This window comes from Dendrobates tinctorius, unplaced genomic scaffold (genome assembly GCF_039654945.1).
Source record: "Dendrobates tinctorius isolate UK_male_01 unplaced genomic scaffold, ASM3965494v1 ptg000171l, whole genome shotgun sequence".
Classification (NCBI taxonomy): domain Eukaryota; kingdom Metazoa; phylum Chordata; class Amphibia; order Anura; family Dendrobatidae; genus Dendrobates; species Dendrobates tinctorius.
Window position 1 is genome coordinate 5270140 of NW_027361838.1, and position 14773 is coordinate 5284912.

Below are 14773 nucleotides of genomic sequence, written 5' to 3' on the forward strand. Positions count from 1 at the left end.
GCACATACACTATGCATACATATAAGGGTAAGTTCACACCTGGCAGGTGAACAGCACAAATGTCTCCAGCTGTCCCATATGTTTGCATGAAACTTACAGGAATCCATATACATGATGGAGAAACAAACTACATTTATTTAAATTTGTGGAAACTAATGAAACAATTTGACTTTGTGTGAATTTTCCTTTCTTTGACTTTTTCTTCGTAATCAGCAGATAATTTAGTCCTCTTTCAGACAGCAGTGATTTTTCTTGTCCTTGAATACCGGTACAATTTTCATCTGTGTTTCATTTTTTTGCCATAAGTGTTTGATTAGTGAATTTCTCACATGAAAAAAAAAATTACATTATATTCCCAGTTGCGTCTTTGAAGCGTTTTTTAATGCGGTTTTTTTTCTGCAAATTTTAGCTTCACAGTACCAGCACAGCGCATGAGATTTCAGAAATTGTGTTTTTTTTCCGCCGTTTTTGTCAAAGAGCTGTGTTTTGTAAAATTCAGCGTGTCCCCTCTGTAAACATTTTTTTCCAGCGTTTTTTGCGGCATTTTTTACCCATTGGAAACGGTGGGAAGTGCAAAAAAAAAAAAAAACGCTGCAAAAAATGATGCAAAAACACAGGTATCCGGTTTCACTGCGTTCTCGGTGCCAAAACCTGACAACGCTGGATCAGATTTTTTTTTTATGCACTAAACTTTACAAATGTAAACAAACAAAAACACAGCAATAAAAACGCAGCAAAAAAGACCAAAAAAAAAAGCAAAAGCTGCTTTTTTTAAGCATCTTAGGGTATGTGCACACAGTGCGGATTCTACTGCGTTGTACAGTACCTTTATTTCCTATGGAAATTTTTTTAAAAAAGCTGTTCACATGCTGCGGATTTTTCTACGCGGCTTTGCTGCGGTTTACAAACCTCAGCATGTCAATTGTTTGGTGCAGAAACGCTGTAGTTTTACACCTCATCCATTATGAGGTGTAAAACCGCAGGGCAAAACCACAGATAAACCGCAGGACTTTTGTCCTGCTGATTTACCTGCGGTTTTCTCTACAAAATCCGCACACCCAAAAAACTACGTGTGCACATAGCCTTAAACTTAGCGTTAAAAAAACGCGACAAAAATGCAAAGTGTGAACATAGCCTAAAAATACAAATCTTTTCCCATCTACTACAGTGTTAAAGACGGACAGCATACAGATTGCACCCTTGTGCTGTCAGGGTTTTTTTTCACAGACCCATAAACTTGGATGGCTACAGTCACATGGTCAGTGTTTGGTCAGTATTTTATATCAATATTTGTAAGTTAAAATCAGACATGGAGCAATCAGAGGAAAAGTAGAATAGAAACACGTCACCACTTCTGGATTAATCACCCACTCCTGGTTTTGGCTTATAAATACTGACCAAATACTGATAATGTGACCGGAGCCACAACACGGATCAAAATCAGACATATCTCTATTTTTTTGCGTACCACTGTCACAAACACTAACATGGAGACAGCCACATAAACCAGAATGGGTGTGTATTTGGTACATTAAAAACATGGCTAAAAAACATGTCATTCATAGATGTCAACTGAGCCCCAAATGTCATAAAATATATGTAAAGTAAAAAAATAAATATATTTATATATGGATCCCTTAAATGTCCAATCGTGAACTGAAAAGATTTTTATAAACTGCATTTTTTCTTTGGAATATGTTTTACATTTACTTTATGTGGCACTTTTTGAATTGTTCCATTTTTTCAGGTGTAAAAAAAGTTTTTTTTATAAGCTGTATAAAAAAGCAACAGAATAAAAAACAGATCTTTAGGTTGTTGAACAAAAAAAAAATGAATAAAATAACCACAGAATTTCAAAACTGCAGATCTTGCTGCTACACGAAATGTTTTTGTACTCTGTATGGGAAAGCTCTAAATACTGGCCATTTTCACTACCAGTCAGTGGCACAGTAGTGGTTAAATCAGTGAAGAGATTATCTTTAAGTCTTGAAGCCCACATGGGGTAGATTCACAAGTATCATTTTTAGAAAAACAACAAAAGAAAAAAAGTTTCCTTGTTCTTTCCCCCTTTTTTTTCAACTACACTGGTCTCATGTTTGCATTAGACCAATAATTAAATATAAATTACACTACAATTATTTATTTTTTTCGTTAAGCTGATTTTCTTCACTTTTTTGAAAAATAGGCTCTTGTAGAAAAGTTTGAATGTATAATGCAAATCACAAAGAAAATCACAAAGAAAATTTTCACAAAGAAAATCGGTAATATTTCGGAATTATTAAGTTCATAACATTTTTACAAACAAGAAAAAATGCAGCAAAAACTGTGAATCTGCAAGTGTGTTCCAAAAATGCTATTACATTTAAACAAGTCCCTTTTCTGTATTATAAATATATTATAATATATATTATAAAAAAAAATTACAACTGTTGTAAATCTAGAACCAACTACAATTCGTTGAGTTTTTAAGAAAAAATATATATAAAAAGCATGTTTACAAAATGATTGTTTGCTGTTGGGCACATAAGCAACAAACATACCCGCAAATTGGTTTTCAGGTTCTAGCAGCAGAATAAATAAGAGCCTGAGAGGTGAACACTGAGCAGGTATGGCTGGATATACACAACACATGTTGCAATGTTTTTCTAGGCTTTTCATGATTATTTTCAAAGGTTTCACCCAGATTTCTCCTTACACCGCATGTTGTATTTGCGGTTTGTTTGTATGGTTTGTGTATTATTATTATTTATTTTTTTTACAAAACGCAGAATACTCTGGTATGGCAGAAAACGTCAGAAAAAAAGTACATAAAACGCCTGCCAATGAGGCTATCCATTATCTCTTGGTACATTAGCTTATTCCTAAATATAAAGGAGCAGCATCATTCTATTGACAGACCTGAAAAAATAAGGATGATCACCAAATTGCTTGAAACCCATACAGAACCATATAGACGTGTACAAAAGACAGCAGCCCCCATCAGCCTTCCCCTAAATACACACACAGGGCTCAGAGGCTTTATTTTATAGGGCAAGAAGAACAAGACATGTCTGCAATCCAACATGCCCGATCATTGGTTTTTATGTGTCTTCAGCGGCCACTCCATTAATCATGAATATATATATATATATATAGATTTCTTTTATATATTTATTATTTTATTTTATTATTTTATTTTATTTTAATTTTATTATTTTATTTATTTATTTTATTTATTTATTATTTTATATATTTATATATATATAGATTTCTTTCTTTTTTTTTTTTTTTACATAAACCACACACACACACACATATATATATATATATATATATATATATATATATATATATATATATGTGTGTGTGGTTTATGTAAAAAAAAAAAAAGTACATCTCATCAATAACCCCTCGGACAATAAAAGAGGCGATTACAGTACATTCTTTCCAGCATGTTCCCTACAATTACACAGGACATTTTGCTTTGGATTTCCACTATTCTTATTTTTTATTTTAAGTATTTCAATATTGGTTTCATATTCACACAGCAGATCAATGACCTGGATGATGGACAACTGATGCCAGCTGTGAAGGGGAAAAAGGTAGCAAGATTTGTCCAATTCCCTGCTCTTCCTGGAGATAAGCGGTGCCTGGTACCTGGCAGCTGCTTATCTGCTCGGAACTAATGCTCTAGTGATGTGGTTCACTTTGGTTGGGCATGTGAGTGGGTAAGATCGGTGATGAAACGTCTTTGCTAGTTGTTCCAATTTATTGCATCGACTTCAGATCGCAAAGCACAATGTGCTATATCCAATGTGACTCTGTTCTTTCGGTAATAATAATAATAATTGTAATACTTAGGCTCAGTTTCCATATGTCCGTTCCACCAGGATCATTTTTGTACATCAATTGATGTCAAAACAGCATCAGTTGTCATTGGGTTATTTCACTACTAAAATTTTTATTTAAAAAAAAAATTGGTGAACCGGTTTGAAAAAAAAATCCTCAAGGTGTATACAGTGTTCTGTATCCAACTCCTTGAAGGTTTAACTACTGATTGGCTGGATGAATGTAAATGAGCCCGTAGTTTCACTGGCACACCAGAGGGGGGGGGGGGAAGAGCCTAAAAGAGGACTACTAATAAATATTATGATCGTTATTCATCATTAATATTTTTCTCCATATCCAGTACTATATTATCGTTAATATTCTTGCTAATAACTAAGAGTTACTATGTTCCATTGATAGCATGGCTTGTTGCACTGACAGCTGGACCCATGAGTGCACTCAGCCATATGACACATGGCACATTGGAGAAGTCTTCTTCCCTTCTGTTATTATTTCGTAGGATCTTCTGCTAAAGTGGTCTAATCAATCTGATAACAGCTTGACATGATAACAGAAGAGATGAAGAATGCTCTGTCACTGAAAGTTTACATTGCTTCTGGTCCCAGTTTACAACCTTGGGGAAAATATTCAGCTTCTACCTACCTTATAATGAGATTATTATTTAATTAAGCATTAGGCAGTATGGGGAAAGAACCTAATTATGTGGCATTTTCAAGGCCCAGTTCAACAACACATGTGCACAGATCTGTTCACCGATTGATACAATTTTACCAGGGGCATTTATAATGGAGAAAGGGTAGCTCCAGCTGGTAATACACCTGTGCAGGTGCTGTCATTGTTTGATCCACTTTAGGACATGATTAAAATGAAATAGAATCTACGATCCATACAATTCCTCGTGTATAGCATTTTGCATCTTCCTTTTGCACAGTGATCAGTTACAACACAGGGTAATTTCCTTTTACCATTGTGCAGTAAAATTTGCCTAACCAGCTAGGCTATGTGTCCATTATGCAATTTAGCCTAGGTTTAACCATTAACATAAAACAAAGAGTCCATTTTTTTCTCCAAGGAGACTATTGCAACATTTTACATCCATATGTCGCTTAATGTTAAGGTCTGAACATACAGAGCACAGCATTCTAGCCTACCTGCTATAGCATAGGGATTGGCCTTACCTCCAGGATGCCCTCTCATAGGGATTGGTGTCGGTCTGCCTTGAAGACTGTGGAGCATGGAGTTATCAAATGGTCCAGTGGGCCAGGCTGAAGTCATAGGTGGTGTCATGTATGATGTGTAGGGATTAGGGTAAGATCCATTGAGCGATCTAGCAAGAGGTGTATATTGATCTCTGCCATTCACGTTGATGGTGGCATTGTTGTAGCCACTTTCCCTGGTGCTTCCATTGGCCATAGGAGGACTGGGAGAGTAGTGGTATCTGCTGGACGTGTGTGGACTGTTGCTGCTGTATGAGGAGGTCTCAGAGGTTGGTTGGGACCACACCGAGTGACTGTTCACAGAGTGGGAGGCTTGAGAGGGTCCGGCCCCTTGCAGGTAGGAGATGCTTGTAAGCATGGGTCCAACTCTGGTGGTGGGCACATAAACTGGAGAACTGGCAGCGGAGTGCATAAAACTTCCAGGAGATCCATCATAGCTGACCGGCCCCTGAGCCGCAGTGATGGCCAAAGTTTGGTACATATCCCCTTGTGGTTCAGGCAAAGCGCTAAACCTGGAGTCTCTGTTGGGCAGAATCAGCTTGTTGATGTGATCCAAATCCCTAAAAAGTATAATATCTTCCGGATTGGGCAAGCTGGAGAGATGAGTGACACCAAAGTGGTGGGCGGCAGCGGTGGGCGACCTGCCCTCCTGTGCAGGATGGCTCCTGTCCGTGTCAGGCTGGTGGTGGTGGGCTTTGGTGGAGCTCAGCTCTCCTCCTTGGGAGCTGGGGGATGGAGATGATGAGGAGCTGTCAGTTCCTTTTACTTTGATTGGATAAAAAGAGCTCCCCACATTGAGCCTCCTGACATCGGACCAGGCGTCTTCAGGAAGGTCCATCCAGGTAGGGAGCTGGAAAGAAATGGGGACTTGGAACCTCGAGTCCTTTAAAGCACAGCCCATAAAGTGGATATATGTGGAAGGAAAACAAAGAAGAACAAGGTTAGAAAACAAAGTAGAAAATTGGACAATGAAATCCCTTTTAATTCAATTAATCAGCTGCTTCTAGACAAAGGAAACATAATCGGATGGTGCAATGCAAAGGGGAAGTAAATAGGATCAGACTCATTAACAAGCCCCCTGGAGAATGATTATATTAACACAAGAAGTCCTCAATGGCGTGGTGAGCACAGGGAGGTGCACCACACCAAGTGCGCCCCGTAACCGTCAGTACCATATGGAGGCTCTGCGGCGGCTCTGCTCTTCTCCCCTTGTGAGAAGCTGCTGCTCAGCTCACATCCACACTCTCTGACTCAGTCCTATGGGAGGGGAGAGCCTGGGGAAGCCAATCTTCAGGAGTAGGTCCGTGCCAGTCAGCACCATTTACTTAGGGCCTCCCAAGGTTTACATTTTGGTTACATGTTCCAACACACCTTAGGGATGGCAGCTCTCCACTATCAACATCATGAGTCTCAGAGAGAGTGCAGCTCTCTTAGATCACCGCTGCCCCGTGTCTGGACTGTGGTGTGAACCGAGGTCTCACCTGAGAATAAGGAACAAGCAGGAAGGAAGCGGCGAGTGTGCAGATCACAGGCAGCCTTATCTCATTACTACACTTTAACCCCTTATCCCCAGAGCAGTCACCAACCAATACCCAGATCCCAAAGATCCATATCCAAAACCAGAATCCCTTACACGCCTCCCAGTGCATTAATCCAGTCTGAAAAAGGTACAAAGCAAGGAAGGGTGCAAACCTAATAATGCAGAGCTGTGTCCATGGGTGTCCCGAGTGCGGTCAGTGCTCCAGTGTGCAGAGGCAGAGCAGAAGTGTCTGTGCTCAGTGTGAGGAGGAGGCGCCTCTCACAGCTCTGCCTGCAAACTGCAGCCACTCAGCACTGGACTCCTGCGCTCTGTCCACACACTGCTCTCCCCAGGGTGCCAGCCCCAGCTCTTCACATGCCACATACAGACTGGCTGGTGGTCACTGTGTGTATATTAGCCAACCAGGGGCTGTACAAACACCAGCCTCTGCTCAAACACATTAATGACTACTGATCAAAGCTATTATAATAGCTTTACAGCCCACTTACTGCAGCCCGAAACATTTATATACATAAGCAAACACATATGGCGCACAAGAGTGTAGAAATCGGCAAAAATAGACATTCATCATTAGCATTCATGAGTTTTCATTAGTCGGTACCACCAGAGAGGTAGGCTGTGTTAGTTATGTTCATTGTAATATATATATCCACCTTCCCTATGCCATGGACTTCTATAGCCCCATCCTGGATCTGCCCCCATCCACCTTTCCTACAGCCCCTACCCAACATCCCTACAGTCCCTATCCCCATTCCATTCTGTACACTGGCTTTGGCAAAACTATGTGTATTTAGTCCTGCTAATAAAGCTTCTTTGAATTTGAATATATGGAGGCTCTGCTCTGTATATATATATATATATATGTATATATTTACATATATATATACATATATATATGTGTGTCCACAAAATACATTGCACACAATCATAAATGTATATATATATATATATATATATGTCTGATTGTATATATATATATATATATATATATATATATATACATGTCTGATTGTGTGCAATGTCTTGCAGTGGACACATAAATTATAGATAGTCACCATGTAGACTGTTGGTCTCCTGACACCTGGTAGAGCAGCTACTAGTTATCTCCTGTGTGGACATAGTGATATGGTGGAGCAGCTTCATACAGAGTAGCTGAGGTTATCAGGAGTAGATCTGTCACTAGCACCGACCATATAGGAGCAGCCCTCTGTAGCACATGGGCTCCTACATAAATCACAGGCTCACAGTGCCATGATACAGAAGTGGGGGGTGAGTAGAATGAGCAATAGATCACAGGCAGGTATACACAGGATACATCACATGTAATAGAAATGTCATCATTAATGTCTGACTTACACACATAAGAATATGCACTTGTAGTTTGTCACAGCCAAAACGCCTGACATTAAGTCTTTTGCAATGGATACAAATATAATTTAAACTTTTTTGATATGCTTCATTTATCGAGTCTTCCTATGTCTTGTGTTATTGCAAAGTTAATTTAATTCCTGGTAGAATCTGATTACTGTGAAGGTAATTTCCTATTAATCCAATTGTATGTTTATAAATTAATTGATGACATTGTGGTGGATTGAAGAGAACAATTTATTGTAAACCTGCCTGCATTAATATTATTATATTGTACTATTCTTACTATTACATTACTGCTGGGATGTATGTCCTCTGGTAAATAGGCAGAAAGGGAGATAGGAAATCATCTTTCAGTACAATACTGATACTTTACTTTCTGGGGACATGATAAGAGTAAACATTTATCGAGTCAATGTGGATTACTGAACATTCATTTTCTTTATGATTACATTGTACAGTAATATTCTCAATAGAAATATAACTGAATTACTGTCCTATATAGATTCCTTGTATCATTTCATTATTTAATTCATTGCACATAGCTGAATATTGTTTATTTCCAAATATTCCAGATAAAACTTATACATACAGTCTGGCAGAGGCAGGTCATTCACTTCATTTGAGGAAAGTTACACAAATGGCATGTGACACCGATTACTAAACAATCGAATTGCTTTGCCGAATATGTTGGTGCGATTTAAATAAAAATGTAATATTATTATTATTATTATTATTATTATTATTCCCTAACATTGTACAGTTACACAGTCAAGATATGTTTCAGCTTGTTTAATATGGTTGCATTGAAATAGTAATAATTTTGGAAAATAATAATAATAACAATAATGATAATAATAATAATAATAATAATAATAACATCAGTGCCTTAAAAGTCTCCGATTTGGAAGTATATATTGGAGCACACACTACCTGTAATCTTTGATCAGTCTCTTGCATAAGGAAGAGCCTGTGCAATTTAACTCCTAGTTTCCAGGCACATTTTGGACTGTGTGTTTTTCCATGCAGACTATGATCTACATGCAAGACCACAGGCTGCAGATTTCACCTTTATTTATGTGGTTTGCTGCAAGATAAGGAGAAACAAAAGTCTGTTCTGTGATCATGTATCTGGAGGGCACGGTTACCATGAAATAAGAATATTTGCAACACTATTCCCTTCTATAGAAGAAATAATGACAATCCTCACAAAACATGAACTTCTTTTATTATCAATATTATAGCAGAATGTTCTGCATCTACTGTGCAACTGTACAATGTCCCACAAATAGGGCGAGATGCATCCGAAAAGCGGTGTCCAGGGAAAAAGTAATAATTATAATATCAGAAAAAAATGGCTCTTTCTTTCTTTCTTTCTTTCTTTCTTTCTTTCTTTCTTTCTTTCTTTCTTTCTTTCTCTTTCTTTTTTTTTCTTTCCTCTTTTCTTCCTTCCTTTCTCTTTTACAGAAAAGACATAGATAATTATATTAATTATAATCAAAATCCTATTATACACCATCCATAATTAAGCGAGACAAATGCAATGGAAACTGTGCACATTAGAGAAAGAAAGTCCTGTCTATAGAAGGTTCCAGATTGTAGGAAGGAGTAAGCAGTAGAACAAATCAGGAACGCACTTAGTGATCACCAACAAGCCAGGGGTAAAAAAAATGTAATACTGAAAAATAGAAACATATGAATCAGGATAATAGATCATGATGTTACATTGTAGGAATCTAAGGCTGCAGATTTGTATTTTCTTCTGAAGATTAAAGTGACTGTGATGTAGGCAAAGTATCATTTACACATATATATATATGATGACTTCTCGGTTATGTGTCCTGGCTCTAGGATCTGCTGCCCGATAGTGGGGAGATTACTGCTCAGGAACCATTGATCGGAGAGGACAGGAGATCTGCGACCTTCCTGGAATCTCTGGGGTTTCATTAGCTCCATGGAATATGAAATGAAACTTGTCCTAGACCCCATTATGGTTGTGGTGGGGGAGAGGCGGGAGCCGGAGCTCAGTCGTCGGGGTGTCTGGGTCCATGCAGCCCAGTGAGAAGCCCCCGGGTGACCCGCCGTGTTATCTGTAGACTCCCCCCATAGACGAGGCGAGGGAAGGCTGATTAGCGTCTGTTTACCAGGAATTACCATACACAATGTAGAGAGACAAACGCCACCATGTCCTGGAGCTCAGCAGGAGCCCTCACTATTGGGATTGTCACCCTGGCGCTGGAGCCTGTGCCTGAGCCAGATGGTGCTGGAGTTATCACAGACCCCAGACCTGACCCCCACCCACCTAGAAGGGGACCTCTCCTCCATTACCCCTCATGGCACACACCTCCCCAAACACTCCAGCACAAGTACACATTGTCACTCTAATCATAGGCGTATATGGATAGATAGATATTAGATAGCTATGGGATAGAGATAGATAGATATGGGATGGATAGATAGATAGATAGAGGACCTATCTATCTATATATCTGGTTGAGCATATATATATTTATATATAACAAATATAGTCATTAGTTTTGTGGAACACATTATTTTTACAACAATTATAATTACAGAAATAAACAAACAAATATTAATTGCACTGAATATGCACTAAATTTCACTCCACAATTCACACCGAGGCGCTGAGATATTAGAGTATACACATACATCATTAGCATATGTGGTCTGGATGTGTCTGCACTGTGCGAATATCTATCTATCTATCTATCTATCTATCTATCTATCTATCTATCTATCTATCTCTCTCTATATCTATCTATCTATATCTATATCTATCTATCTATCTATCTATCTATCTATCTATCTATCTATCTATCTATCTATCTCTCTCTATATCTATCTATCTATCTATCTATCTATCTATCTATCTATCTCTCTCTATATCTATCTATCTATCTCTCTATCTATTTATCTCTCTCTCTCCAGTATATAATATACATATATCTTCTCTGTATATGTCTAGCAGCAGGTTGCAGCACTGATGCTAGAGGTGAGGTTCCCTGTCACTGAGCCTGGGGTGCAGCCCATTCTCTTCCATGCTGTGTGTATACACCTCCCCTACTTTACACCCTGCACCAGGCTGATCAGAGCTGACTCCAGCTTTGTCTCCCCCTCCTCCACACATTCTACAGACACATTTCATTTTTCTTCTTTTCCTTCTCATTATCATCATTTCTCCCTGGGGCTGTATGCAGAATTCCCTATTTGTTGGCCAGATATATTTAATACTTAGTAGTAATTGTGAAAATGTTACAGTTGTTCATATCATGTAGACCCTTTCTGTGATGTAGGTAATGATATCCGGGAAGACAATGACAGTCAGGGTTACCATCCCAACAGTAAATGATTTCCAGTCACTGACTGATAAGTGCATGGTGCTATGTGATATGACATCTAATATAGTGAGTGAGTGGAGAAGGTTGTCAGGCAGCAGAAGATAGCTGCACTTTTAAACACCACTACTACTATAGCTACTACTAATGTAGTTTATGTGCTAAATGTAATAATATTAGAAAAAAGAAAATACTAATAAAAAAAAAATAATAATAATGTTGTCACACTTAGTAGATATAATTATGATTTCTGCATGCTCCTAATTTAAGAATACAAAAAGAATAAGAATAATAAAATATAAACATGATTTCAGCCCCAATGATTTTGAAAATCATGCCATAATACGCTAAATATATATGATTTGCTTCTTCGCAGGCACTGGATTCATTAGCTGAATAATCTATCCTACATCATTAGAAATGATCTTATTGTCATTGCATTGTTTGATCATTTCCTTTCTTTTGCTATGAAAAAAAAATGCAATAAAAAACACTGCATTTGGCTGTTTCTTTGTGCATTGTTTGAGGGTGTACCGTAATGAAAACTATAATAACATCCATTTTTTCTCTACTTTTGAGCTATATTCAATCATGAAGAAGAGTTTACATTTCATATTTACGGTAATTATATATTTGTGACATTTTATACTTCTGATATTGGCAGCCATTACAATTTTAAAGCGGAGTTACTCCTAAGAAGTTGATCTAGTCATAGATATAGCAGCTTCATATTCATAGAAAATGAGTTCAAAAAGTGACACATTGAAATCCATGGCAATGAATTAGAGGACAGTACTGTGGTGTATGATGGTAATATTTAATAGTATTTTAAGCCATATATGCCCCAGATAATTGACATTTCAGCTCACAGTCCCACAATTTCTAACACTGTTTTTGGTGTGGCGGTTCAGAGAAGCACTCCCATGAAATATGTTATTCCCTAATTCTATGTAAGGGCAGGTTAACCCAACCGTATACAAAATCATGCAGGGTTTTATCCAGAAAAGTGGGACGATTTTTTTTTATCACTTGTCATCTGTGCGCAGTTCGTTTTTTTTTTTTACAGCAGCAGATAATAATCATTTACAGGACCATTTACAGTTTCCTATGTTACAGAATTGCAATGTATCGGTAAAAATCAGATACAATACTGTGGCATCCGATTTATTATGCGCCCCCATAGAAGTGAATAAGTGAGTCTCACCCTATTTACGGAAGAAACTAGTGCATGCTGCAATTTTTTTTCACACATTGATTCGGTGGGTGAAAAAAAATTGCTCATCTGCACTGCACTGCCCCATTGAATAACATTGACCTGTGTGAGATCCGTTTTTCATGCATAGCACTTGGACCAAAAATACGGTTTTGTGCATAAGCCCTAAACGTGTATGTAATGTAGGGTAAGTGCGCTAAAATACTTTCTGATCAGCTTTTTGGCACCACTCCATTCCGATTCTCAACAATGTGGCTGCAATCCCAACCTGGCAGATCACACTGGGGTTTGCACTGCATCAATGGAGAAGAACTTGACACAGTGATACCCACTACAGTCAAAGTCATCATACCATTTTTCTTTAAATGGAGTGGTTACAAAGGAAAAATGAAAACTGTGAAGGTGTCCTTGTACTGTACATATTCCTTGTGTGTAGTGCTCGTGATATATTCATAATTATGCTATAAAAATCACAATTAGGGATGAGTGAATGTGTTCTGTGATACTCGGATATCACTCGAGTATCTAGGTGCTTGGATGTGCTCGGCACTCGACGAGCATTGGCTGGTGCTTATATTTGAGGCTCGAATCCCCACCCCTCATGTTTGGTGCCTGTTACACAGCCAATAAGCATGCGGTGATAGCCTGTCAGTCACTGTAATGCCATACCCATCTTGGTAGTGGCATTAGTGTGATTGGCTGGCTGCACTACTTCATCAGAGGTTATAAAATGACAGGGGCCACCCCACTCGGCACACTGCTCCCATTGCACAGCTCAGGGACAGTTGAGATTGGAGGGAGAGAGCAGTTATTCAGGCCTGCGTGTGCACAGTTTAACTAAATAGAGTCCTCTAGTGTTGATACTGGTGCTGATGCTGAACCATCATAATAATAGTCCTTCTATGGGTAAAGGTACTGTCACACTTAGCGATGTACCAGCGATCCCGACCAGCGATATGACGCGGTCAGGATCGCTGGTACATCGCTAAGTGGTCGCTAGTGAGCTGCCACACAGGCAGATCTCACTAGCGACATCGCTGGGGACGGGGGTCGCTACATACCTGTCACACCAGGCGATCCTGCGTCCTCCCGCCCGGCTCCACGCGTCGCTCGTCCTCACAGCAGGAAGCGCCACAGGAAGCTGACGACGAGAAACAGTCCTGAACGTTCTCGCGCGATCAGCGATAACCAGCGGGGGAGCCGGTCGCTGGTAAGTATCAGACACAGAGATATCGCTAGCAATATCGCTATAACGTCACTAGTTATAGCGATATTTTGGATTTTAAAATCATTTTTCATGCTGGTGTTATAAAGTATTCTAATTTACTGAGATAATGACTTTTGGGTTTTCATTGGCTGTAAGCCATAGTCATCAACATACACAGAAATAAACAGTTGAAATAGATGTAATGACTCTATATAATACATGGGATTCACTTTTTGTATTGAAGAACTGAAATAAATTAACTTTTTGATGATATTCTAATTTTGTGAGAAATACTTGTATTTACAGGCTGATACTGTATATAGGAGGCTACATAGAGGCTCATACTGTATATAAGAGACTATATTGTGGCTCACATTGTATACAGGAGGTTATGTGCGGGCTCATACTGTATATATAAGGCTATTTGCTGGCTAATAATGTATGTAGGAGGCTATGTGCAGGCTTGTAATGTTATAGGAGGCCAAATGGGGCTCATACTGTATATAGGGAGCTATGTGCAGGCTCATACTCTGTATAGTAGGCTATATAGGGGTTCATACTGCATATAGGGAGCTATGTGGGGGCTCATACTGTATATAGAAGAATATGTGGGGGCTCATGCTGTATATAGTATGTTGCACCAGCGCCTGATCCTGCCCGCCAGAGTCCCCACTACCTGTCCTCCGTTCCTGGGTCCACAGGCTCCTCTCCTGCTGCTGCTTCCTGGTGCACATTTGGCAGGTCTCTGGGCATGGCTCTGAAAACGCACGCACACTCCCGCTCTCTTAAAGAGACCGCGCACCTTTTTCAAAATATGGCCAGAACCAATGACAGAGTGCTGATACTCTTTTTGGCACTTTTGCCCTAGAGGAGGTGCCTGAGCAATGAGTGTTTCCTGTTGCTGTCTCAGGTTCCCCATGCTGTAGTGTCAGCATTCCACCAGTATCCCACCAGTGTCCCGCCAGCTCCTTGTTAATCCTGTTTGTCTCCTCAGAGTGTCTGCCGTGCCTCTCTACATCACCTGGGACAATATCAGAGCTACCA

The 14773-nt window shown here is 39.2% G+C and overlaps 1 protein-coding gene across 3 annotated transcripts in view; it reads right to left on the bottom strand.

Annotated features, from left to right (window-relative positions):
* Positions 1-6881, bottom strand: part of GATA6 (GATA binding protein 6) — a 60332-nt gene extending 53451 nt beyond the window's left edge. The window contains exons 1-2 of one of the 3 annotated variants that reach the window (XM_073550848.1): positions 6738-6881; positions 5007-5928 (exon numbers count right to left, since the gene is read on the bottom strand). In XM_073550848.1, the coding sequence (XP_073406949.1) occupies positions 5007-5883 (877 nt within the window). In that variant the 5' untranslated portion in view covers positions 5884-5928; positions 6738-6881. The other 2 variants (XM_073550849.1, XM_073550847.1) reach the window with 2 other exon arrangements.
* Positions 6882-14773: the final 7892 nt, after the last annotated feature.